The sequence below is a fragment of the Lemur catta genome, chromosome 1, assembly GCF_020740605.2.
Source record: "Lemur catta isolate mLemCat1 chromosome 1, mLemCat1.pri, whole genome shotgun sequence".
In the NCBI taxonomy this organism is placed as follows: domain Eukaryota; kingdom Metazoa; phylum Chordata; class Mammalia; order Primates; family Lemuridae; genus Lemur; species Lemur catta.
Genome location: NC_059128.1, coordinates 286,236,887 through 286,264,536, shown reverse-complemented (window position 1 = coordinate 286,264,536; position 27,650 = coordinate 286,236,887). Strand labels below are relative to the sequence as shown.

Below are 27,650 nucleotides of genomic sequence, written 5' to 3'. Positions count from 1 at the left end.
TTCATTAAAAAATATTTATTGAGCATGTACTATGTGCCACACATAATTTATCTGGAAGACATCTATGCAACGGTACTATCCCATGCAGAGCCCGCCACATGCACTGCCACCTCCAGCTCTCGCGCTGGGCCAGAGCAGCCCGGCATCCCCTGCACACACCTGCACGGCTCTGCAGTCCTACATCCTGCATGTTAACTGGATGAGCCGACGGCGGTAAGGACACCACGAACACATGACACGTGAACATCACTGTCACAGGGTACACAGGCTGACATGCGTGCGTCCTAGGAGAGTAGAACTAGACCTAGCGTGAGAACACTGACCTAACCACGGGGCGGCACCTGGAACACACAGCCTACTTCTAGAGGGCGGGCACGGGCGGCGAGGGCAGCCGGGCAGCGCGTTTGTCTGTGAAGGGCCCTGACGTCACCTGCCGGGCCAGGGAGGGTCAGTGCGGAGCGAACGTCCAGACTTTCACAGGAGCACGTGTGAGCAGCCAGGTGCGTCTTGATTCACTCGTTCGCCCCTCGAGGTACGCACGCTGCTTTCCACACACCCCACTGTCATCTCCAGATGGGGAAGACTTTTTCTCCAACCTGAAAAAGACAAATAAGAACAAGGCAATCAAATAATAAAGCATTTGTTTAATTAACATAGTATTTCCTAATCATTTACTATCGGACCAAAGAATGGCATTCAAGTGCAGAAATTTTTAAATGACAAACACTAAATTTTTAACTTAAAAGTATCACAACGCAAAGCACAAAAAAGGTATTAAAAAATAAAGGAAAATCACATGATTATTTTTCTTTCTCTCCCACATTAACCCTGAATCCAAAGAGAATTCCATTTCTCAGCCCCCTCTGAGACTTGAGGCCTCTCACGCCCCAGCCCCACTGGCGCTCTGCATGCGGTTCCACGTGTGAAGACAAAGCCTCCAGTCAGACGTGCATCTCCAACACACGTCCAGGGCAACTACTGCCTAAAAAGCCAGCAGGGCCTGTGCAGACGGTGGGCCGCGGCTCAGCTCAGTCCTCTCTCTGCCCCGGGGGTTCCTCTGGATGTGCAAGAGTGACTCTCAGGCTGCTGGGGTGTCTACGCTCACTGACAGGCTGGGCCACCAGAGGAAATGACACCCTCCCAAATTTTCTACTTCCTGTTCTGTAAAATGGGAAACGAAGCTAATAATGGCATCCACTTCCTGTGTGAGGATGAAATAAATGGTGAAGGCGTAGGGGCCGCAGCCAAGTGAACAGCCAACTGCCACCGTTATCCCCAGACCTGCCTCCCCGAGGACCTGCTCCCACAAGACATAATTCTACAACCCAGTATCTTACTTTCTGAGATGTGGGGTCTTGTCTGGAAGTGACTGCCCAGCTGAGAGCCACTGACATGTGCCTTCTCCACACGGGGTTTCTCTGCAACACCACCGAGCCTGTGACCACATCTCCCACGTGGACGGGGACGGGGTCGTCCATCATAAACAGCGTCTGCTTCCAGTGTGTGGGGCTGCAAGACAGGAGCTGTGCGTTACTGGGAAGCGTCCCAGGTGAGTCTCCATGTAGCCCTTGGGTGCCGGCCGGGCTGTGCACAGGCTTCCGCCCCAGCCACCTGGGAGTCGGATGCACGGCCCTTGGGTGGCCTGCAGTCCTCGCTGGAGCCAGGCAGGACTGAGCTTGACCCTCCAGTCTAATCTGTGGGACAGAAACACCCCTAGCCCTGAGATCTAAACAGTCTTTATGGGACACACTGGGATCAAAGTTATATAGTGAGGCAGACACTGCTAACCCTGGACACCACAGCACGGACGCTACTCCTGGAGACGGCTCAATTCCAGGGGCAGGTGTGGACGGCTCACCCCAGGTGGCCCGGCGGACTCAGGGAGCTGAGGGGCACACGGCCACACACAGGGTCCCCACACTGCCTGACTCGCCACACCCCTTCCCTCCCCAGGCACAGCAGTGTACAGCCCAAGCCACTGTGCCGTCCAGGCTCCTGATGCCGATGTCTGGTCACGGCTATTTGCGTGAGATGCACACAGCAGGGTCAGGTCCCAAACAAGTCACTGCTGGGAGAGCTACGTCCACCGTGAGCAAGACAGCCTGAACGTGCAGGGCAAGCAGGAAGACACGGTCGCCCTGGGCTGCGCTAGAAATGTCTCTGCTTGGGGGTCTTCCTGCTGCCCCGCCCGGCCTGGCCCTCCTGTCTCTCCACTCTCTCCCTCTCAGGTCCCCCATCAAGCCTGTGTCCTGGGCCCCGTTTCTGGCACCTTGGGGCAGGAGGAGGTCTGGCTGGAGCCGCCCTGGACGCCAGATACTGGGGAGGGCCGAGTTCCAGAACTGCCTCCCACCCAGCCCGCAGCCCTTGGAGACCCGGTCCCCCTCACGTCACTGGGCAGGTGGTGAAAGGGGCAGCTGACCCGACCCCGACCCCAGGGATCATTACGGTGCCCCCAGTGCAGGGAGAAGGCCCTGGGCAGGAAACACCCCCAGGGCTGCTCAAGTCTGGGTGTGACTTTTGCCCCTCCCTCGTTCCTCCTCTCCCCACCCCCTTCCCCCTCCTGTCCCTCCACCCTGTCCCCACCTCCCATCCCCGTCCCCGCACTCACGGGTGGAAGGGCCCAGTGCTGAGCACCTGCTGCGGCTGCCCCTCCTGCAGGCTCTGGAAGTGCACGCTGAACCAGGCCGTGAAGCCGTGCAGGGTGCCGGCCCTTCGGATGTCAAAGCGCAGGTCGCCCCGCATGGTCTGGGGTCAAGGGGTCAAGTACATGGACAAGGTCATGGGTCTGAGCAGGTTGGCCGGCCTCCCCCAGCACCCCAGCCCCAAAAGCCTCAGAACACAGGGAGACCCTCCCAGGACCGTCCCCACTAAGACCTGCAGCCCACAGCTCAGAGGCTACAGATCTTCAAAACGGTTCCCAGCAGTTTGGGTTTCAACCGCCCCATGTTCTGCCCATCCCTGCGGACGCCCCCTGCACCCAGCTCTGTGCCGAAGCTGGGCCTCCCCACAGCCAAGACTGACTGAGGACCACCCGCCCAGCTCCCTGCAGGGCCCGCCTCAGCCCCACCAGGCACGGCAGGTCCTGAGTACACGCCGGACATGCCTGGGACCTGCCCGGGGCCTGATGGGACCCATGCGCTCACTGGCCAGAGAAACCAGGGGAACGGCTTCTAACAGTCTGTCATCAACCGTAGCTAAGAACACTGGGGAAAATTTTTAATTCAAATACCATGATAAACGGAATTTATTTGACTTTGAAGATGCTGGGAATATTAAGCATAAATCTGAAAGTAAGTGAAGATGCTAAAGAGATTAACTGTAAAGAAAATGATGTAAAAATACGAAAGACAATCAGAATAGAATATCAAAAAAAGGATGGAAAAATCAATAGCAAAAGGTTTATAAATTCACTCTTCATATTAAAAATATAATAATTAGTTACACACACACCCAGCATTCCCTGAAGGTTTACGATATGCCAGGCCGCCTCTCAGTGTTTCATAGTCATCGGTTATTTAATGCAAGAAGGGAGCAATTCAGCTTTTTCTCACCTCTAGGTCGGAGATTTGCACAGTTCTCATGTCCAGCTGTAATATGGTGCACGGTTCAGAGAGACAGTCTTCTGGTTTCAAAATGTGGTTATACTTGGGCTTTGAAAAAAACTCCTTAATTGCCAAAGACCTAGAGGAAAAGGGCAAAGCAACTGTTCAGAGTCATGACAAACACCCTGGGCTTTCAAACACATGTGAGCACAGCACCCGCTTCTCTTCTGCATCCGCAGGGATTCCGAGCCCCTCGCGGGGCTGAGCTGCGGACCCAGCCCCTGCCTGGCAGGGCCCACCTGGGCCTCGCGGAGCCTTCCTGAGCCTGGACCTGGACAGCACCCCTAGAGCACACGGGGGGCTCCCCTCTTACGTCTATTCTCGGGATCAGAGCACGTGGAAACCAACATTCACCCGTAGGACCTGGAAGATACGGGCTGCAGTGTGTTCTGTAGTTCTAGAATCTATTTCATTTCAAAATGCCTTCTGTGGATCTTCTATTCCACAGCAAATGCAAAAGGTGCTCCTGCCGTGGTTACTCTGTGATAAAGCAACAGATCGGCAGGACAGAACTGGTCCCCGAGCCTGAATCTAGGAGCAACACGTGGGCCGCTGTAACGCGAATTCAACACAGAAACAGAGAGCTGGGCTTCCCGCCCTTCTGCCTGTCGCTCCCCTCTAACCCATCTCCCCGAGCACCTGCGCCTGCCAAAGAGTCACCATTATTTACCATGGAAGTGTGTGAAAAATTAAGCAAAGCAGCAACTTCTGAAATAGCAAATAAATGTTTTAATAAAGTTTCCATTATATGTACTTATTTCTGGATTTTTTCATAATAAAATAATCATGAATTTATAAGAAAATTGGAAAATATACAGAAGTATAAGGACACAATTTAAATTCCCTACATTTCTACCTTAGCATTTGATATATTTAGTTATTTTTCTCCTCATATTCTTATCTATTTACAAAATAGGAGACATTCTGTATAAACGGTTTGTCCTGCCAATTTTACTATCTCTTCAACACTTTCTAGTATCATTGCGTGCTCCCGAGAACCCACGGTTTCTCTAACAGCGGCTCGCCACCGTCAGACGGATGTGCAGCAATCTGACCCCGTTCCTGTGCACAGCCAGGTGTTTCCAGGGTTTCCAGCAGACACGAGCGCACCATGACACAGTGACGCCAGGAAGAACCGTCCCGAGTGGGAGGCTGTGGCGGTGACCGGGTTGGGCACGGACCTCTGAGGCCCCGGCCACACGCCGCACCCTGGGCATGACTATTGCAGCTTAATCTGCACCCCACTGGTGGGCAAGATCGCATTTGTTTTAATTTGCATTTTAGCTACCAACAATGTTCCAATTTTTCAAATATTTATTGGTAATTTTATTTCTTTTTTTTAACTTGCTTGTTCAAGTGATCTGGCTATAATTTCATTTGAATATTCACCTTTCTCTAATTGATTCTAAAATCTGTCTACAAGTAATTTTCCCTAATTATTTCCTTCCAGAATTGTGTTTTTGCTGATTTCTGGCACAAAGACTTCGTCATATTTTTTTTTTTGACTCATTCATTCAATGGATTTTTTTCAAATACCATAAGCTCTAGCCCAGTGTCTATTCTGTCCTTCGTTTCTGCTGACGTCTTCTCCGCCTGGGTCAGTGTGGCACACCCTACAGTCTCCGGTAGTTGACATTGAAGTTTTAACACGAAACTCTTAAATCCACACAGAATTAAGTTTCAATATACGGTCTGAGAGAAGAAAAAACTTTCTCCAAAGGACTAACCTAGCGTCCCGGAATGACGAGCTGACTCGGCCCTCGCTCCCTCCGAACTCGTGGTGCCGCCTCTCTCGGGCACCGGGGTTCCTGTCCCCTGCGTACCACCCTGCTCCGCTCACCTGACCCTCCTCACGGCACACACTGTCCCATCACTCCGGCTCCACCTGGGAGCACACGCACCTCCCCATGGTCCTTTCCAAAGTGCCCCAGCTCTTCTCACCCGTTTTTTCCCAGACTAACCACAGAACCACCTGGCGAGGAACCTTGCCCCACTCCTGCCTTGGGGATTTTGACTGAGGCTGCAATGATTTCACGTGTTAACTAGGAGATTCCATGCCTTTGCATTACTTTTTCTTTTTTTGGATTTTTTTAATAAAAAAAATAAAAGACCCACGGACCCCACGCTTTGCCACCAACTCCCCACCCACACGTGTCAGCAGGAGTTCAGGATTATCTGGTCCTCACTAAATGCACTGGAAGCTTCTTGTACTTTCTGTGCAATTAGGGAATGAGGGCCCTTCCCTAATTCCGGGGGATGCTGGGTTCCTCCTGCTTGGTTTCCTGCTCAGCGGGGAGCCCGGCCTGGCTGCCAGTCTCAGCAGAGGCAGTGCTGAGGAAATTGTTTCATCCTAGAGCCAAAGCTCAACTATACAAATGTGTCTATGTTAAAAACCAGGAAATCGCTATTTCGGAGCATCACTTTCTTTGCAAAACACCAGGAATGGTATCACATCAACACTAGCACGTTTTCTGATCCTTGTTAAAATTTTATTGCTCTCAGTGGGAACAAACATTTGTGTTTTGACTCACACATTTTGAAAGACCTCGTTTATAAACACAACCTTCTTTTTCCCATTCTATTTGGGAACCTAGATTACAAAAGACATTTTAATTCCCATCACAGCTGTTAATTTAAAGGCATTAAAAGCAACACGCAAAGTTCTTAGGCGCGTGGTGAATTTGGATCAGCTTCACACATGTTCTACAACAGAGCCCGGTTATTCCGCCTTAGAAACACCTGTGGCTTTCAGAGTACGCTTTCTCCCCGGGCTCTGCCCACCCCGAACCCTCCCCCAGGGGCAGGCAGGGGCCTGGTGCGACAGGCCAGGGGCTCCCCTGCAAGACCCGCCTCACCATCAGGAGCTGCCGGGCGGGGAAACTGCAGCAAGACACTGAGGGTGTGCAGGGGCACCAGGTGCACGACGACAGTCTCCCTGAAACACGAGTGACTGTTTCCACGGAGGAGTGAGAAGTGTCTCGAGGAGGCACAGAGACTCCCAGCGTTCCGCGTGGAGTCTCCTGGCCCCAGCAAGCACCACCCACCCAGCACCGCCCGGCCCTGGCGGAAGCGGGAGGCCACAGAGGCTGCAGTCCCAGCGGAGCACACTTACTTCAGAGCGCTGAGGTTGAACTCATAGGCGTTGTCCCAGAAGAGCACCTTGCTGTGGTAGTCCTTGTCGGCGCTGCAGGGCACCAGGTGCAGCGCGGCCGTGGTCGGCCAGATGACCCCGTCCTCCTTCAGCCAGGCGTCCCGAGCGTACAGGATGGACTCGATCATGAACTCAAACTGCACGGAACGAGACACACAGAGGAGACATGCCGCTGAGGCCCCATGCTCAGAACATCGCCCCGAGATCATTCCCAGCCAGGCCAGCCAGCCATGCGAGAGCGTCTGCAGCAATTTATTCATTCATTATGCCCACACGTGACGGGATTTATTCATTCATCTTACCCACACATGACGGCGTCTCACAGCCGGGGTTTAAGTCACAGCATTTCCCCTCAGAACTGAGAGCTGGAGCAGGCTATCGGCGAGGAGAAACCTCCACTCTTGTCCTGTCTCAGCCACTCAGGAGTCAGCAGCCACCAGCCTTCAAAAGAGCCCCTCTGTGTTGCAGGTTCTAACTTAAATCACTTTGGTCTGGGTACTGTGAGCATGTTCACAACCCCTTAAGTTGACTGAAATCACTCCTTGAAAACCTGCAAACCAGGCAGGCTCGGCCACCTGCGTGTGCTCAGGGCAGAAGCAGCTGCCCCTCCTGCTCTGGCCCCTCAGAGGGCCCCACCTCCAGGTGAGCAAGGCATGACCACATCTGGGTGCGTGGGATGGCCGGAGGCCAGGCTCTGTCTGAACCAGAACTTGCTTCGAGTGCAGGAGAAGCAGAGGGTGCACGGGGAGGCAGGGACGAGGCCAGAGGCCCTCCCAAGCCACCTGGGCACTTGCACCTCATCCCGACAGAAGAGTTTTGCTTCCCTTAGATAATCTCAAGCAGGGTTTATTACATAAGTCATACGGGTTCAGTATGGAAAATTTAGGACACTCAGATACACACAAAAAAAAATTGCAAGTAAACCTGGCACCCAGAAGGAACCACTGTTACCACTGTGGTTTATTTTCAAGTATTTTTCTACACTTGCACACAAACACACACACATAGAAAAATACACACATATAAAATACATATATACATGTAATTTAAACTTTTTTTCAGTTATTGAAACTGGCCTTTTTGGTGCACGGATTTGCATCGCACAGTCGTGGCCAGGACACAGCCCCACCACCCGAGATACTCCCCTCGCCCTCCTCCCCTACCCACCTCTGGAAACCACGCATCTGTCCCGTCCCTGCGGTTCTGTCTGAGACGTCGTGCAAACAGGATTGTACGGTGCGAACCTTTCGAACCTAACACAATGTCTTGTATGATGACCTTCACTCTGTAATCTTGCTAAATTCACTTACTAGTCTTAGGAACTTTCTTATAGATTCCTTAGGATTTTCTACAAAGTTGATCATGTTATCTGGCAATAGGGATGGTTTTATTTCTTTGTTTTCAATCTGTTTACTTCTTCCTCCTTTTCTGCACTGGTTAGGCACTCCAGGAAGGTAAGAGTGGACGTCCCTGCCTCATCCCCACTCTCAGGGGAAGGTGTTGACTCTCACTGTCAACCATGATACCAGCGGCAGGTTTTCTGTAGATGTCCTTTATCTGGTGAAGTTTCCTTCCGTTCCTAGCTTGCTGAGAACTTTATTATAAACTGATGTCAAATTTTGTCTGTATTAATTGATATAGTCATTATTTTTCTTCTTCAGACTGTTAATACGGATTACATTGATTGATTTTCAAACATTGAACCAGATAATCTCTTTTTTGTTGCAGTGTACTATTACTGCTTTTATATATTGCTGGATTAGATTTGCTAATACTTTCTTTTATTTCAGGAGCACGTTTATTGTGTTTGGGATCGTACATCAGGTATGCTCTGAGCAACAAGGGGTAAAAACGGACGAAGGTAAAAGGTAACACGCAACACTTTTCACAGCAGCATGAACCACAGACTCAGAAGTGAATCTGGGGCTAACACAAATGACACAATTCCTCGTCATCTACAGCTACTTTTATGACTTCACACAGATAATGAATTAGGCTAAAATGTGCTGTAATGTTTGGCAGACTTCAGGACCTGGATCCTTAGCACAGCACAAAATGTATTTTGACACCCCAGAGAAGCAAGACTTGCGAGTGGGTGTTTTAAACGTAACTGCTTGACAGCTACAAAGTTCTATACTTGACAACATTTACCTTTTGGGGGAGTTTCCCAGGCTCCAAAGGATAAAAGCAGAGAGTGGAATCGGTGTGACGTACACACAGACGTCCGTAAGGATCCGCAGCACAGTGAGGAGGTGCCTTCTGCTCCCTCAGGCTGCATTCGAATCGCGTGCAACACGTGTGTGTCTCCTGGTCCCCAGCCTGGCTATCCGGTCACATTCCGCTCTGTCGGCCAGACGCTGAGTGGCTGTGCTCCCAGCCCGGGGATCCGCAGGGCTGCAGTCTGTCAAAAGGGATAACCTTTGAGATGGTCAAAGTGGGACTCCACTTGTCTCTGGATGTTCAGACAATGGCTCCCAACTGCGGTGACAGGTTCTGGTACAGGAAGTAACTTTGGTGCCTTAAGTGGATAATCTGATGAACATGTGACATCCAGAGAAAACACTCCACCTTCATATACAGATGCTGGGGGCCAAGTCCAGTCGATCTCCATTCATAAATGTCGTCTCCTTTAGGCTCGGCACTGCCATTCGGCAGAGAATCACGGTTATTTTAGCCAGTTTCTTCCGCATTCTTTCAGCACCAGCGGATGACCTGGCGGTGGTTTTGCTGGAGAGCTTGGGGGGTGGGTGAAGGTTGTTGTTGTTCTTCTTCGTCAGGCTCCGGAGCAGCTGGGTCTCCCTGGGCGCGTCTGACCTGCCACTGAAGGTGCTGGGGCTCTCAGCATCCGACCTTCGCCCCTCGCTGGCCACCGTGGTGAAGTCGCCTCTCGGCACTCGCCCGGCCTGAGTGCACAGTGTGGAGGGTGCAGGGAAGGGCAGCCGAGGTGGCTCTTGCCGGAGAACGTGGAGCGGGATGTGCAGCCGAAGGCGGGGCCCTGGGCAGGTGAGTCTGAGAGCTCCCGGGAACCAAGGGGACGGGTCCCTGTGCTGCGGCTTCCTGCTGCAGCCCCTGAATTTGCTAGCGTTTTCTCGAGGGTTTTTACATTTCTGCTCACGAGGGTTATTGGTCTGTGGCTTTCGTATCGTGCACTGACTTTGGTTTTGGTATCAGGGCAATGCCGACCTCATAAAATGAGCGGAGAAGTATTCCTTTCTCTTGCACGTTCTGAACAAAACTGTTCAGAATTGAAGTTATGGCTTCTTCAAATGTGTTGGTAGAATTCACCAGTGAAATCATTTAGGCCTAGAGATTTCACTTTCAGAGGTTGATTAGTTAAAGTATGAATTCTGTATCTTTCTTAGCTACTGGACCGTTCAGGCTGTTTCATCCCGGGAGAACTGTGGTAACTGCAATTTCCAAAGGAACTGGTCTGTCTCATATACGTTTTTGAACTTACGTACAGCGTGAGAACCACATGGGGAACATGACAAACTCAAGCCCTCGGTACCCACGGGGGACTGGTCCCAGGACCCCTCAGAAACCAAAATCCTCAGATGCCCAAGTCCCCCACATAAAATGGCATTTTTTTGTATGTAACATAAGCACATCCTCCCCTACACTTTAAATCATCTCTGGATAACTTACAATACCTAATACAATGTCAATGCTGTGTAAATAGTTGTCATGTTGTATTGGATTTTTATTTGCATTAAATTTTGTTATATCATTATTTGGTTTTTCCAAGTATTTCCAATCCACAGTTGGTCGAATCCACAGTGGTGGAACCCACAGATGCAGAGGGCTGCCTGTGCTCAAAATCCGGCTTCTTCCCCAATATACCTGCTACTGTCCATTTTTCAGAGCCCTAAGGTAGCTTCTCCTGCATCCTGCCTGGATTGACAGCTGCACTCCGTGGGATTAGCCGGGAGTGAAGCTATGTCACTGCTATGTAAAATTGTAAAAAAACAAAATTAGAATCACACTGTATATACTCTTTGTGCTTCTTGTAAAACCAGCAACATGTCACCAACTTTTTCCTGAGATTGTTAAACATCTTTCTAAAACACAGTATTTAATGATCATATGGATGGCCATAATTATTTCTATTATTTCCAATTTTCTTCCATTTTAAATGGTGTTGCCATGAAAATTTTTAACATAAATTTCTGTACAAATCTATTAGTATACTTCCTTAGGATAATTCCTTTAAAAATGTCTGGTGCTTGGTCTCTGGGTTCTGCCGCTGTGAGGACGCTGCGCCCACCGGCCCCCTCCCCGCGTCCCGGGGCAGAGCGGCCGAGGGGTGCCAGGTGCCCACAGAGCACACTGCTCCTGTGACACGAAGGCTCAGAACCAAGAAAAGAAAGAAGGCTGTCGCTTTCTGTCTCAGTGCAGACAAAAGTGCATCCCTGCAGAGGGCGGCGGGAGACCCCGGCTGGAGCCGTAGGTGTAACTGCAGCCCCCAGGCATCCGTGGGACGACCCCCGAGGACGACTCGCTGCGCCTCACATGACGCCAGCCGTGAGACCAAGGAATCCAGAAAGGAAGAGTTGATGTTTTCTTTCCTGTGGGCACTGGCACTAGCAATTCTGAAAAGCAAAACGACCTACGAGAGCTCCCAGGACCCGATCAAAAAGAAATTTTATGGCAAAAAAACACGCATGTCACGGAAACGGGCCAGGAGACCCGAGTCGGCTCCTTCTGTCGAAACGCTGGGCGGACCCTCAGCCTTTGCGGGGTGGACCCTCAGCCGCGGGGTGCCCCCGGGGTCACCACTCAGTGCCACAGACTGAAAGCTTCCACTCTGACTTTTCCTCTTGCCGTATGAAAAAAGCAAATATATTTAGGGCAGGGTCTTGTCATCTTTTAGAGTAAACTAAACATTCTGTAAACATGCGCAAACAGCCCTAAATGAATCTAAAGTCTACAGTTTTCCTGGTGTGAAATTAAATTATTCTTGGCCAAATGCCTGTTTTGATGAGTTGACTTAGAAAGATTTTTGTTAAGCTTGGGATTTTTAAAAATGCAGTCAACAAAAACAGCAGTAGGCCTTGTGAGGAGAATTATTCCATCTTTGGTAACCTCAGCAATTACTTCGTTTCTTTTGTCTAGAGAATTGGTCATACCCTGGTGATGATTTGGGCCTAAATTCTTTATTCTTCCTTGAACTGAGCGGAGTAATCCCAGATGCCCACGGCAGCAGCCGGGCAGCGGCGCGGCTCTCCCTGCAGGTGGACAGCACTGCGGGCCCAGTCAGCAAGTGACCAGAGCACGGCCCCACCACCCACACGTGACACTCGGAGCACACCCCATCACGGTCCCCAACTGTGGCTCTCATAGCATCCCCGGGCCGGGCCTGCTGGCGTGAAAGACACAGCCTGGTGTTTAGTTAAGCACGGATTTCTACAGGTTCCCAAGGAGAACAGGGCAAATCACTCATGAGAAAGTGACATGAACTCTGATTTAAATGTCTCGTGAAAGCATTTTTTAATCTGTTAAAAATTCAAGGCACTAGGCCAATGTCCATATGAGAAACGGACACCTCACCTTTAGAAAAAAATCAAACTTAATCATGATTTTTGAGGATGCCTGAGGCTGGCCCGGCTGTGCCTGTGACCGGAAGGCCGCGGCCCTGCCCCGCAGCCACACCCCACCCCGGCCCCGCCCTCACCAGCAGGCAGGTCCCCATCCACTCGGACACCAGCACGTCCACCTTCTCGGGCAGCACCACGTCCTCCACCTTCTGCTGGAACACGGTGATGGTGTCGGCAAAGCCGTTCTGCAAGACCAGCTGCCCCGTGTGCTGGGCCATCTCGCTGGCCTCCACCGCGTACACCTGCAGCGGCAGAAGCGCCATCAGTGCACGCCTGAGCCCCTGCAACGGCCCCGTCATCTCCTCTGGAGTCACAACCAGCACCAAAAACAGTCAACAGCACAGAAGGAAGCAGCATTCTGACGGTGGACCAGGCAGGCCAGGCCACGCCTGCCGCCAGCCGCGCACAGCTCTGCACCCCCAACAGTGCTGGGACAGGAGCTTCTCTGACCTGCCTGCTTCCCACCCCTCCTCACAACACACAGGCGTGGGGCTGCGGTGGACAGAGCCTCCTGCGGCCCGATTTCCACACGGAGCAAACAGAGCCTCCTACGGCCCGATTTCCACACGGAGCAAACACAATCCACAAGCGCATTGTGGGCTCTCAGCACCCACAGGGAACCCCAGTCTGCTAGTGCATCTGCTGCCTGGGAGACAATTTCAAGTCCAGGTTCTCAGAGAAGGTGCTGAGTCGGTGCTGAGTCCTGCACCCTGGGCCCAGGGTCACTGTGCTGTGACCTCACACACCGCGTCAGGAGCTCCTTGAGGCTGAACCTCAGCACAGTGCAGGTGGGCAGGGGGCAGGGAGGAAGGGAGGCCACCCTCACACGCAGCCCAGCACACATGAGGCTGCACCTGTGTCTCTGTGTGACCGAAATAAGCATCTCACAGATTCATCCCACCCGTGCGACTCACTCAGACTCTTCCTATTCCACCCTGTTCCCCTCGGTGCTGTCTGGGGCTTGTCAAACCAGCATCACAGCCCCGAAGGGGCTCGGCCTGCAGTCTGAGTGGCTGCCCAACTCAGCGACACGGAGCCTCGCACACGAGGACACTCACTGAGACCCCAGTGAAGGGGCGACTGACCAGCGAGTCCCCAGCAGTGCTCAGGGCCACATCGGGCCCATCGCCCGCCTGGCACAGACGCGGCCCGACGCACTCGGCTACTCACCGCTCTGGGCTGGGCGTGGTGCGCGCAGAAGAGGCTGATGATCCCCGTTCCGCAGCCGACATCCAGGATGACTTTGTCCTTCAGGGACTCTCTGTTCTGCAGGATGACGCTGTGGTATTTAGTTGTTCGTGGCTGGTCTGCCAGCATCTCCAAGTGGAGTTTCTAGAGGAAACACAGGTTGGGAATCACTGCCTGCGTCCCGGAGCTGCGCCCAGTGCTGGTGTGAGATGCAAGGTCAGGGCCACAGCGGATGCCCAACCCACATCTAAAAGTACGAGCAACAAACAAGAGCAAAACATGGTCTTTCGGCTTAAAAAATCAAGAGATCAAAATATGCCAACAGATAAAAATGAAAGTGGACAGTGAAGGAATGACACAGAAGTCTCTGGAATCCCCCCAGTTCAGCTCGGCACCGGCTGCAGATTCTCCCTGCACCTCCCCGAGAGCCAGATGAGCAGTGAAGCAGGGGTGGCCCCCTTGGGACTGGGGCATCACTCCACCGCCCACCCGCCCACCCGAGGCAGGAGTGGCCGCCGTGTGCCGACCAGACACCCTGGGCCAGGCGTCCATCAGGGTGAACAGCAGACGCACCACAGGCGGGACCAGGAGAGGTGAGCTGGGCCCCCACAGTCCTCGTCACACACCAGCCGGGACGGTGGCTCGGGGTCAACCCTCAGGGACAAGTCTGAGGAAAACCTCTGAAACCCTGGGATGCCAACCTGAGGACCAGCCTGCCCGGGAGGCAGAGGACACTGGTGTGGCAGTGGCCAGAGCCCCTGGCTACGGCACCGTCCCGCACCGCAGGCTGCAGCAAGCCCGGCCTCCAGGCAGCACCTCCTGGACCCGGACCAGCCGCAGGCGGGAGCAGAGCCCAGGAGGCCCTGACAGCGCGACCACAGATGGTCTGCAGGGGCCGGGAGTCCACCCAGGCACCTCACCGCGGAATGAAGAACAAAGGGACGGGCAGGAGGAGTGGACAAAAGGGGAGGCCCAACTACCCTGCTTGCAAGAAAAGGACGGAAGAGGCAGCCCTGCTAACGCTGACTGCAGGCAAGTCGGGGCGGCTCCGCGACTCTCAGGGCCGCGCACTCCAGGGCCAAGAGGCTCGTGACCCAGGAATCCACCCACTGAAAAGGACATACCAACACTAAATACTTTTGTACCTAACAACAGAGCTTCAAAATACACGGAGCAGAATCCAATAGGCGAGAAGAAATAGACAAATCGACAATTAGGGTCAGAGAATCCAACATCTTCTTCTCAGCAACTGACAGGAGTAGACAGAAAATCAGCGAGGCCAGGGAAGGCCCCACGTCACCATCAACCTGCTTAGCCCCACCGACACCTGCAGAGCTCGTCTTCCAGCGCCTGCGGCAGTAACAACGAGCAACAAATATCCAGGAATGGATTTCTAGGTGTTAGAACCTATCAAGGTGCTCGGAGCGCTGGGTATTTGTGGAGGTGAATTAAAGAGGAATTTTACCTTCTTCTTTATAACAAATAAATTCCAGATTGATTAAAATACCCCACTGTTTAAAACAGGATCTTAACAGTTCTAAAGGAAAGTATAGATATTTGTAATCTTGGCGTGAGGAAGGTCTTTCAAAGCGGGACGCAAAACCCAGAAGCCACAAGGAAAAGAGAAACAGATCAGACTGCGCAAAGATAAAAAGTCCCACGTAGGAGAGAAAGCGCGGCAAGTGGTGAGCGCCGCTCTCGTCACAAATTCAGGCCGAATCTCTCCAACTAAACCGACTCGACACGGGAATCAACAGAACTAAGAAAAACGGGCAAATCACATGAACGTTTACGCAAAAATAAATACAAAAGACCGACAAACACATAAAAGACAATCAATCGCACTTAAAAAATGGAAATCAAAATCAACAGATAGCACACTTCCCCTTCAAGACCAGAAGCCTGTTCCCACTGATGGTCTGTGGCAGGCAGAGGCGGGTCCGCACGCCACGGGCCACGTGGGGTCGGAACGTCCCCAAGGCTCTTAATGGCCCACGTGATGGTACTGGGAGGGGGGTCCTGCCCTGCTCACGACAGGGCTGTGGGGACCCCTGTCCTTGCCTTCCCAGCCTCCAGAGCGACAGAAACCAATCTCTGTTCTTTATAATCTATCCAGTCTGAGGTATTGTGTTATGGAAGCACAAACCAAGACACCGCATAATTAGCAAATCTTTCTGAAAGACAAATTGGCAAGATCCACTAAGGAAAAAAAATATATATATGTATCTAGCAAATACACACACATATATAGATACATATATACATTTATACCCTAGGAATTTGCCCTATGGAAATTCTAACAGAAGGTTAACAGGATTACGTAGGATTCCATCACAGGGTTACTTGTCATGGTAAAAACCTGTTCAATAACCACTGTCCACCAGCACGATCCTTCTGAAACAACACAACACTCCGTAGCTGTTACAAAGAGCGACCAGTGCCAGTATCTCCAAAGGAACACAACTGTGAAAAGGGCAAGGTAAAGACCTGTGTGTGTGCAATGATTCCTCTTCCATAAATTTTTAAAAATAAAATAGGTGTTGCTTGGACGTGGCCTCGGCACACAGGAACCTCACTGGGCAGTGGCTGTCTCTGGGCAGGGAAGTGGACTTCGGCCCTTCGTTACGTATCTTTCCTTAATGGATTGAAAGCTCTAACCATGTATATACATTAGTGATTTTTAATTTAACATTTTTAATTGGGAAATAAGGTGTGCCTAGAAAAAGTGTATCAAAAAGTATCTGTACAGTTTATCAAATATAGTTATATAGCAAACACCTGTGTAACCCACACCTGAACATAGCCAGCAACCCAGACCCCCCCAGCCCAGCAAGGCTGGTCCAGAGCCTCTGTCCAACAGATAACCTCCTTCCAACAGGTAACTTCCCTCCAACAGGTAACCTCCTTCCAACGGGTAACCTCCCTCCAACAGGCTCCAACAGGTGACCTCTTTCCAACAGGTAACCCGCCCCAACAGGTAACCTTCCAACAGGTAACTTCTCTCCAACAGGTGACCTCCCTCCATCAGGTGACCTCTCTCCAACAGGTAACCCCCAACAGGTAACCTCCCTCCAACAGGTAACCTCCCTCCAACAGGTGACCTCTCTCCAACAGGTAACCTCCAACAGGTGACCTCCCTCCAACAGGTAACCTGCCTCCAACAGGTAACCTCCTTCCAACAGGTGACCTCTCTCCAACAGGTGACCTCCCCCCAACAGGTAACCTCCCCCCAATAGGTAACCCTCCCAACAGGTAACCCCCCCAACAGGTGACCTCCCTCCAACAGGTAACCCCTCTCCAACAGGTAACCCCTCTCCAACAGGTAACCTCCTTCCAACAGGTAACCTGTCTCCAACAGGTAACCTCCCTCCAACAGGTGACCTCCATCCAGACTCTCGGGGCCCCGGGTTCCTGCCCTCAGACCACTCGTACACGTTCAAAAACAACACCTTTCAATGCTGCCCCTTAACTGTATAAAACTGAGTCGAATGTTATATATTATTCCTTCTTTCACTCCACGTTATTTTTGCAGCATTCACCCAGCAAGTAACCGCTTTCATCTCACCTTAACCAGTAAACAGAGCCTGCTCCCTGGGCCATCAGATTATGGCCCTTCGCACAGCAGGGAGAAACACTAATAAACTGGCTGCTTAGAAGGGTTATTGATCATTGACATATATTTTTTTCTACTTCATTTTTACAGTAAAGCTTATTACTTGTTTTTTGGAAAATCCAGCCATAAAACACAAATGTAAGCATACTTTCTAAAAGACCCGTCATAATCTGTTTTCTTTCAGTGGATGAAAAAGGGTTTGACAAGAAAACTGCTTAACAAGATGAACTGACAAACTTACTGTAAAAACACGTTTCTTTGCATATTGGTAGCCCCAAGGAAAAGTTGCAATATTTGGCTCTAAACCACAAATGCAAGCACACTGTCCAAAGAAAAAGTACTCCTTGTTTTAAATACTGAGGGAAGCGCATAATCCCATTGCTCAAATAATACCTCTAGACCAGGGGTCAGCAAACCACAGCCACTACCTGTTTTTATATGGCCTCCAAACTAAGAATGCCTTTTAGATTTTTAAGTAATGTTTAAAAATCAAAAGAAGATGATTTTGTTACACATGAAAATTGAATGGAATTCAAATTCCAGTGTCCACAAATAAAGTCTCACTGGCACACAACCATGCCCACTGCCTCACGCACCTGCCGTGTGGAGCTGCACATCTGGCCTAACCGAAGAGGACAAGCCTAAGACTGATGTTTGAAAAGTCATGAACGAGCCTGAAAGCAGAGAGAAGAACCCGCCCGCTAGCCCAAGGCCGTACCAGAGTCCCGTAGCTGCCGAAGTACTCTTCGTCCTGCCAGGTGTCCTCAGGGTCGTACTCCTCCAGCGGTTTCCCAACATGGTTTGCGGGAATGTACCCGCAGCAGCCCGCACGCTCTCCCCACCACCAATCCGCAGTGGTCTGTCGCAGGATAAGAATTTTTTCTCCTCTCAAAAAACTGAGCTGCAAAAAAAAAGGAAGTTAAAATTCAACAAAGAAACCAGGACTTGGTATTTCAGTGGCAAATCCCCCATCAATGGTGACCAAATCCCAGCGATTTCAAAGTTACTGGGTAATTACAGCATCTGACAACTTATGAAAGTGATACTAAGATTTAGGGATTTTTGTGGAATATCCACCTGAAGGAAGGGCACAGCTTAAAACAATGTTTTCTGAAAGAAAGAGTAAACATTTCCAAATGGCTCAGGACAGAATTTCTCAATGGCCTCTTTGCAGTTCACGCTCAACTCTGCCCCACTCAGTTACTGGAGGCTAAACCTAAGAAATTCCTGTCGCAAAGTAACGACAGCCACATTCAAGCAGGTATTTTTATTTGACAGCCTTACTTTTCATTAACTGAGTGCTTTTTAAAGCAAGGTCTCCAAGCAGAACCCAGGACAGGTGCTTCCTACCCAGGTGTGGTGCCCACGCCTCACCCAGGTGCCTTCACACCACGCTGGGGTCACACGTGTGAGGCTGGGACATCGTCACGCACAGGGCTGGGGCGGCTCTGAACGTCTGAACGCTTCTTTAACTCTGGTATGACGTATGCAAAATCCATGTCTAATTCTGCCTTGAGCATGCTGAAACCCGTAAGGCAGGCCTGCCGCACACGCTACCTGGGTCTCGTCGGTGGCGGCATAGTCCGCGATGGCCACGAACTCCTCCGGCTGCACTGGCCCCTGCAGAAGCTCCTCCTGGCCGAATTCAACAGGGGCTTCTTCCTGCTCCAAGCCAAGCAAAGCACAAGGAAAGGACTGTGGTGCTTTCTTTTTTCTCTCTTTGGCTAGGTTGTTAGGATGGTCTCAAATATGAAATGAAAGCTCATGTGACCAAGTATTTCCTGTGCAAACGATCTGGGTCATCTTCACTGGCATAATCAAGGGCTTTGCTTTGTATCTCTAAAAGAAATGGTTTGAGGCCGGGTGCGGTGGTTCACGCCTGTAATCCTAGCAATCCGGGAGGCCAAGGCAGGTGGATCGCTCAAGGTCAGGAGTTCGAGACCAGCCTGAGCAAGAGCGAGACCCCGTCTCTACTAAAAAAAATAGAAAGAAATTATTTGGCCAACTAAAATATATATAGCAAAAATTAGCCGGGCATGGTGGCACATGCCTGTAGTCCCAGCTAATCGGGATGCTGAGGCAGTAGGATCGCTGAAGCCCAGGAGTTTGAGGTTGCTGTGAGCTAGGCTGACGCCACGGCACTCACTCTAGCCCGAGCAACAAAGTGAGACTCTGTCTCAAAAAAAAAAAAAAAATTTGATAAAAAAAAAAAAAAAAAAAAAAAAGAGATGGTTTGCATCCTAAAGAGAAGGTCAAAGGAAGAGGCACCACTGGCATCTATTTGGTAAGAACCCTTGACCTTCGCCAGCAAGGCCACCTCAAAATGATAACCTTGTCTGCAGGAACTGGGCTCTGGGGGCCTCGTCAGTCCTGAGGACAGAGCTGGGGCCCACCACCCCATGTGGGCACAGCCAGCAGCCTGCAGAAGGTGCTGGTGCCACTGCACAGACCTCTGTGCCCTGGGGTGGCCTCCTCTGGGACCCGCCAGCTGCTCGGAGCCCAGAGGAGCTCCTCCCCGTCCACTACCGTACATCAGGACAGACTTGCTGGGCCGGCAGAGCCTCCAGCCACACACTCCAGTTCAGTGGAGAAGCTCCGTCCCAATACATACATTTTACACAAATTTTCCTAAACATAAAAGTAATTCATGTTTACTGTAGAAAATATGAGAAAACACAAAAGTCACAAAAATTAAAACCTCCTGTAACTTCACTGATCAGAGCTAACGATAGTTAACATATGGGCATTTATCCTTTCAGACTTGTTAAAAAGTGCACATTTAGTAACATGTGCAACAGGGCATCTGTCGGGTTCACACAACACTGTCTGTGCCCTGTTTCTGTCCCTTTGGAAATTCTGAACATTTCTCACCGTTAAATACACTTCTAAACACCACACCTGTAATACCTGCACAGTATTCCAGTCTACGAATTATCGTAACTTCCTTTTCCAATCTTCTAGTTTGGACATTTAGACTGTTTTGTGTTTACTATTATAAATTGTCAAGATGAACTTTTTCACACAGGAATGATTCTGGGTATCCCCAGTAGTTTTTTAGGATAAACTCCGGAATGTGAAACTGGTGGGTCAGGACTATGCACAATTTGTGACCAACGCCCTCCAGAGAGGCTGCTCCCGCGACTGGTGAGACTGACCTGCCCACTGTCCCGCACTCTCATCGCGGTGGACACCAACCTCGTCACTCTCTGCCAACCTGACGGTAAAAACCGCCTCTTTGTTTCTTCCATTTGCCTCTGATGACTAGTGTGGCCAAACATGTTTTATATTTTGCTAATTGTCTGTGGTGCCCTTTGCTCCTTCTCTTCCCTTAGCGTGACGTGCGGGGCACCGTCACCTTCTCAGCTCCCATGGGCCCCACCCCGCCCCACCCACATCATCACCGCTCTCAGCCCTCCCCGGACTCTACCGCCTGACGTGCACCTCCCACGCCTTCTCCACACTGCTGTCACGCGTGTGCGTGCACACACACACACACGCGCGCACACACGATGGGTTTTTCTTCTGACATAGTGGTTTCTTTGTAAAGGGCACAACAGACCTTCTTTTATATTTTGCTTTTCTTACTCACACAACACCTTGTGGAGTTAGAACTCTCACTCACTATTTTCAGTGGCTGCACACTATTCCACGCAGGAATTCTGCTTGATTCTCCAGCCACCCTCCACCTGGGCTTTCTGCCAGTGTCCACTTTTCTACCACCATGAACAGGGCTGCAACAAACACAATGTGTGCACGACACCCATACGCAATGACGCTTCATGTCTATGGGATGCCAGGGTTGAAGGATAAGCGTGTTTTTATTCAAACGTGTCATATTCTTTCCATAAAGGGTGTAACACCTCACACTTCACACGTGAACACTCGGCAGCAATGGGCAGCACCACCATCCCAATAGGGGTGAAGTGGTATTTTGCGGTTACTCAACACACATTCCCTGACTACTATAATATCACACGTGTTCTGCCTGCTTGGATCTGCTCTTCTATAAACTGCCTCTTTATTTTGTTTTATTTTGTCCATTATTCTATTTGGCAGATTGGAAGAAATATTTGAATAATGTAGATCTTATTTGAGATCTTGAGCAAACATTTCTTGCAAATATGTTGTTTTCCTAGTTATTTTGTTTAGAATCAGTAAACTCAGAGTGAGGTGAATTGAAATTATCTGAACTGAAGCACAAAAAGGAAAAAGAATGGGAAAAAAAGATAACAGAGCATGAGACACACAAGAGAACAGTGTAAGCACAGTCCCAAAAACAGAGGAGAGAAGATGAGGCAGAAGAAATAACTGAAGAGATAATGGTGGAAATTTTTCTAAAACTAACAAAAAAAAAATCAGCTCACAGATTCAAGAAGCTCAACTAACACCAAGTAGGATAAACACAAACAAAACTGCTAAAAACCAAAAAGAAAAAAAAATTAGAAACTCTTAAATGTAGCCAATGGGAAAAAGAATATATTCTATTTGGTGGAACAACATTAAGATGCAGCCGACTCCGTATCAGAAACAATGGACGCCAGAAGACAATATAACGACATCTTTAAAGTGCAGAAAGAAAAAATAATGCAAATCTAAGATCCCTTATCAAGCTAAGATATTCTTAAAAAATGTAGGCAAAACACATTTTTATTCAAACCAAGGTTGACACAATATGACACAGCAGACTCACAACACTAAATATTATACAAAAGTAAGTTGTTTGGGTCGCAGGGAAATGACCCGACACAGACAGACAGAATGCAGGACCAAAGAGAGACCTCAGACAAGGAAGGACATGGGGAAACACAAAAGACTGTTTCTGATACTTTATAAAAAAGATGTTTGATAGCATAAAGTAGCAATAGCAATGATAATTTATTGTAGAGTTTATAACATAGGTAGAATTAAAATATGTTACAAGAATAGCACAAAATACAGAGCTGGTAAAACCTAACTAAGTTGTAAGATTTTCACATTGTGAAGTGGTTAAAAAAAGCCTGGACCAGATTAAAGATGCTTATCACAATTTCTTGGGGAACCACTAAGATGATATAAAAGGTGCAGCTACCAAGCAAATAGAGGAGATAATGTGGAATTATAGAAAATACTTTATTAACACAAAAGAGGGCAGGAATGGAGAAATGTACAAAGAAGAAATGGAAATGTGACAAAAATAAAGCAAACAGCAAGATGTTAGACATAATCATTAAATATTAACAGACTAAATATACCAATTAAAGGGCAGAAATTATCTAACAGAGGAAAAAAACAAGATCCAAGAGCTAGACCCAATAAGCTCTTTACAGGAGAAATGATCTAAATATAAAGACTCAAGATAAGTTGAGGAAAAATACATATATAGATTCACACACACACACACACACACACACACACACACACTCTCTCTCTCCACGCAAGCTCTAACCATAAGGAATCTCGTATGGCTACATTAATATAAGGAAAAGCAGATTCAAGACAAGGAGTATTTAACAGGTAAAAAGAGAGAGATTTTATAAAAATAAGATCAATTAATCTAGAAAACAAAAACTATCCTAAATATATGGACCCAACAACAGAGATTGAAAATATATAGAGCAAAAAGTGACAGAACCAAAAGGAAAAACAGACAAAATCACAATCATAGTAGAGATTTTTGAGTAGATAATGGAACAAGTAGACAAAGAAATCGAAAAGATATAGAGATTTGAACAATACTAACAGCCCATTTGTCCTTAATGACATTTATGGAACAGTACACCTACCAGTTACAGAATTCAGTCTTTGCGAGTATTCATGGAACATTCACCAAAACAGCCCATCTGACTAGGCCATAAAGCAGGCCTGAGCAAATTTCAAAAGACTGAAATTACAGAGTATGCCATGTTCTCTAACCAATGTAATCAAAGCTAAATTAAATAACAAAAAGATAAATAAAATTTCCAAAATGGTTGGAAATTAAGCAATATACTTTCAAATAGCCCAGAAAATTTCTAATTTCCCCTGTGATATATTAAAAAATATTTTAACTGAATAATAATGAAAATACAATGTATTCAAATGTGTGAGGTATAACTGGAGCAGTGATCAGAAGCCCCATAGCTTTAAAGACATACATTAGAGAAGAAAGGCTTAAAACCAACGATCTAAGCTTCCATCTCAAGATGCTACAAAAAGAGAAAATTAAATTCAAATAGAACAGAATGAAGGAAATAAAGATAAAAGCAGAAATCAATGAAATAGAAAACAGAAGAACAGAGAAAATCAACAAAGATGAAACTGGTTCTTTGAAAAGATAAAATTAATAAAACCCTAAAAAGACTGATCGAGGGGAAACGAGATACAACACAGATCACCAATATCAGGCATCTCTCCATAATGAAGGGCAGGATTATCAGGATGAGAACAGGCATTACTGGAGTACCACCATGACCCACAAGTAATCAGGAAAATCACAATAACAAGACACCACTTCTAACCCATCAGACCGATCAAAATTAAAAAGTCTGATGCTCTCAAGTGTCAGCAGCCGCCACCCTGGCCACTGGCAGACTTGTGAACTGGTAAAGTCACCTGGGAAAACAATTGATCCTCACCTAGTGACACTAAACTATGCAACCCCTGCCACCCTGCAATGCCAGTATTGGGTACACACCCTGCAGCACACAGGCGTGGAGAAAGATGGTCACCACAGCACTGTCTGAAATAGTGAAAAACTGAAAACAAATGTCCAACAAAAGAGAAATAAATAAAAGGGGGTGTCTGCCTACCGCATAGTAGTAGCTACATGTCTATGAATGTGACACCTTCATAGGAGGAACATGCTACAGGAGTACCCTACAGTAGGACTGAACCAGCACTGTACATGCATCAGCAAGGACAAATCCCCCAAAGGCAACGTTAAGTGAAAAAGGCAAGCTACAGACGGTGCAGAGAGCGTGACACTACTTACATTAATTCTGAAAACACACACAAACAATATCATACGTTGTTCAAGGTATAAAAAATGATGCAGTAGCACACATCAAACTGTAATGCTTGCCTCTGGAGAGACAGGAAGAGGAACAGGACTGAGGTTGGGGAATAAACTTTATTATTCATGGTGTTGCTATTTTTTTTTCCCAGAAATGGGGTCTTACTGTGTTGCCCAGGCTGGAGTGCAGCGGCAATTCACAAGAGCAATCACACTGCACCACAGCCTTGAACTCCTGGCCCCAAGCGATCCTCCTGCCTCAGTCTTCCAAGCAGCTGAGACGATGGATGCCACCACTGTACCCAGCAGTGTTGTTACTTTATAGGTGTAAGAGAAGCAAATGTGATAAATGTTAACAAGTTTTCAACTCTGCATAACATGTACTTGGTGTTTGCAATGTTATTTTGTAAATGTCCTAATATTTTTAAATTTCTTAAAAGAAAAATAAGATACCCACGGAATTAAAACATTTCATAATTAATTATAAGAAAAAGATTAATGAGATGAGCCAACTATAAATAAATTCTTCCATCAAAAAGTGGGCAAAAGACATGAACAAATTTTTTTCAAAAGAAGACAGACCAACAAACATGAAAATATGCTTAACATCACTAATTATCAAAGAAATGCAAATTAAAACCAAAATGAGATACCACCTTACCCCTGTCAGAACATCCATTATTAAAAAGTCAAAAAACAATAGATGTTGGCACCAACACGGTGAAAAGGGTTATACTTATACCCTGCTGGCAGCAACGTAAACTAGTACAACCTCTATGGAAAACAGTATGGAGATTCCTCAAAGAACTGAAAGTAGACCACTACTGGGTATTTACCCAAAGGAAAAGAAGTCATTTTATGACTTATTAAAGGCACTTGCACCTGAATGTTTATCACAGCATAATTAACAATTGCAAAGATGTGAAATCAACCTAAGTGCCCATCAACTGATGAGTGGATAAAGAAAATATATACGCCATGGAGTACAACTCAGCCATAAAAAAGAATGAGATAATGTCTTTTGCAGCAACTTGGATGGAACTAGAAACCATTATCCTAAGTGAAGTACCTCAGGAATGGAAAAACAAATACCATATGTTCTCACTTATACCTAGGAGCTAAACAGGAATATATATATGGTCATAAAGTGGTATAATGGACATTGGAACTAAGAAGGGGGGAGCGTGGGATAAAAATCTACCTATCGGGTACAGTGCACACTATTCTGGTAATAGGGACACTAAATGCCCTAACTTCAGCATTATACAGTCGTCCATGTAACAAGAACACCTGTACCCCCTAAATCTATTGAAACATAAAATAAATTCCTATATATAAAAACCCAAATGAAAGTAGACCATTAGAATAAAAGGAAAAAAAAAGCGTTAAAATTGACATCACAGACATGAAAATGCTTGATTTTTAAAAACATTATTTATTAAAATATCCATTTGGTTAATTTTACATAATCAACATTGCTTAAAATGTAAGGTGATTTTTTTTTTTTTCTTAACTAACTTGAATGAAACTAGATGAGTATGTCGGGCAGAAAATCAGTATGAATCCGTGAATCTTTGCTCACGTGTCCAGCTTGCCTGCAACTCTGTGAAACAATTTAAAAAATGTTTGTTTCACCCGCTCGGGTACCAAAAACGGAACCATGGGTGACCGTGATGTTTGGGGCATCCTCAGTACGTCCTCAGAGGTGCCTGCGGCGCCCAGGTCAGCGTGTCACCGCCACGCCCCGTCCCCTCCGCCTGCCCCGCCCGAGGCGCCTGGACGCCCCGCACAGCGCCGCACCGCGAGCCCACGCTCAGCTCCGGGCCGCCGTCCGCCAAACACGGTTCTCCCGCACCGGAACCGACATTACCTGGAATTCACTTCCGGGACAGTCACCTGAGGTTGCCATGGTTCTCTTCGGCTCTGCCTCATAACTGCTGCTTTAATTACTTCATTTTCGCCTCCATTTCTACTTTAAAAGAGAGAGAGAGAGAGAAACACAAAGTGTGTGTTACACTGCTTAACGATTAAACTCACTTAACTCCTAAGGTCCACCATAAAGGCACTTTCCCAAACGGAAGGGAAATGTGTCATGTGTGAAGAAGGACCTAGAAATAAAAATCATAATCACAACTCTTCACAGAGACGACTCACAGCATTTAAAAAGCATAAACTTCAAACAGCGCGTTTCCTCACCAGTCCGTGAGGCGTCAACCTCGCTCATTGATTTCAAACAAGAAAGGGGCGTCCGGCTCTCGCCGCGGAACTCACAGCTTAGCTCCGGCTAAAATCCCCCGCCGGGACTCGAGCGCTCCGGCCGGGAACCCAGGCGGGCGCCCGCAGTCCTACCTGCCGGCGCGAGCTGCGCCCGGGACGGACGCCCTTTCCCACCCGCACGTAGCAATTCCTCCTTTGAAACGCGACCTTCCTGCCAGCGCAAACCCCGGCACCTGTGATTCACGACTACAAATATTAATTTACGTACATTTTCATTGCCAATGCTGGGTGCAGGGGGGGGCGTGGCAGGGCGGACGCAGGACCCCGGCCCCCCGAGGTGCCGGCCAGGCCCCCCGAGGTGCCGGCCAGGCCCCCCGAGGTGCCGGCCAGGCCCCCCGAGGTGCCGGCCAGGCCCCCCGAGGTGCCGGCCAGGCCCCCCGCGGGCGGGAAGCGGGGACAGGGGCGGGGCGTGCCGCGCGCTCGGGGGGGGATGCTGGACCCGCGAGAAATGGGCGTGGTGCCTGGGCGGGGGCTGCAGGCAAGGGGCGTGGCCCGGAAGAAAGGGGCGTGCCTGGGGCACACTGTGACGATAGGCCACGGGCGTGCCCAGCAAGGGCGTGACTCAAGGGCGTGGCTGGGAAAGAAGGTTGGCGGAGCGGAGATGGGCGTGGCCGGGGAGGGGCGTGGCTCCGAGTAGGGAAGGGGCGTGGCGGGGTCCGCAGCTCGCAGTCGCAGCAGAGCGCGGAGCAGACAGGCCGGGAGGGCGCCCTGTGGTTCCGAAAAAGGTCGGAGGCCTCGGCCCTCCAGCGACGCACAGGCAGGTCAAGGACCCCTCGCCTGGCGTGTCCTGCGTCGCGTGCGGTCCAGCCATCTGAGCTGCCCATCCAGAAACCTACCTCAGCGGCGTTTCTCCTTTGCGTTCTGGGTCCACACCACGGGCGCAGAGGGGCGGACGGTCCCTTCCAAGAACCTGAGCCACCGCCCTCAACCCGCGCAGGCGCAGTGCACGCAGGCTGTCTGCGGAGAAGGCCCCGCCCAGGGCCCGGCGCACCGCGCAGGCGTCGTCCATACGCGCCCCGCCGTCCGGAGAAGCCGAGCCACAGCCCGGAACCCGCGCAGGCGCAGTGCGCGCAGGCCGTCCGCGAAGAAGGCTCCGCCCAGGGCCCCGCGCAGGCTCATTTCTCGGCCTGCGCTTCCCGCTGTCGCACGCGCCGGGGCAAAGCGCCCCCTTGTGTGGGGGCTGAGGTTCGGCGTGGCCGGCCGGGCACTCCCGAGGCCCCGCAGCGTGAGCCGAGCCCCAAAGGCTGAAGGCCGA

At 49.3% G+C, this 27,650-nt stretch overlaps 1 protein-coding gene across 4 annotated transcripts; it reads right to left on the bottom strand.

Moving 5' to 3' along the window:
* On the bottom strand, positions 1-27,423 carry PRMT2 (protein arginine methyltransferase 2). 4 transcript variants are annotated; one of them, XM_045540884.1, is made up of 11 exons: positions 27,232-27,423; positions 25,989-26,090; positions 18,706-18,810; positions 17,867-18,049; positions 13,518-13,679; positions 12,425-12,589; positions 6,715-6,890; positions 3,552-3,681; positions 2,609-2,745; positions 1,338-1,509; positions 1-596 (listed from the first exon to the last, which is right to left on the bottom strand). In XM_045540884.1, exons 2-11 carry the CDS (start codon positions 26,025-26,027, stop codon positions 564-566), a joined length of 1,302 nt encoding a protein of 433 aa, XP_045396840.1. In that variant the 5' UTR covers positions 26,028-26,090; positions 27,232-27,423; the 3' UTR covers positions 1-563. The 4 variants fall into 4 exon arrangements, with proteins under 4 accessions (XP_045396840.1, XP_045396839.1, XP_045396842.1 ...); XM_045540883.1 differs by having other exon boundaries at positions 25,989-26,087; XM_045540886.1 differs by lacking the exon at positions 27,232-27,423 and adding an exon at positions 26,604-26,683.
* Positions 27,424-27,650: the final 227 nt, after the last annotated feature.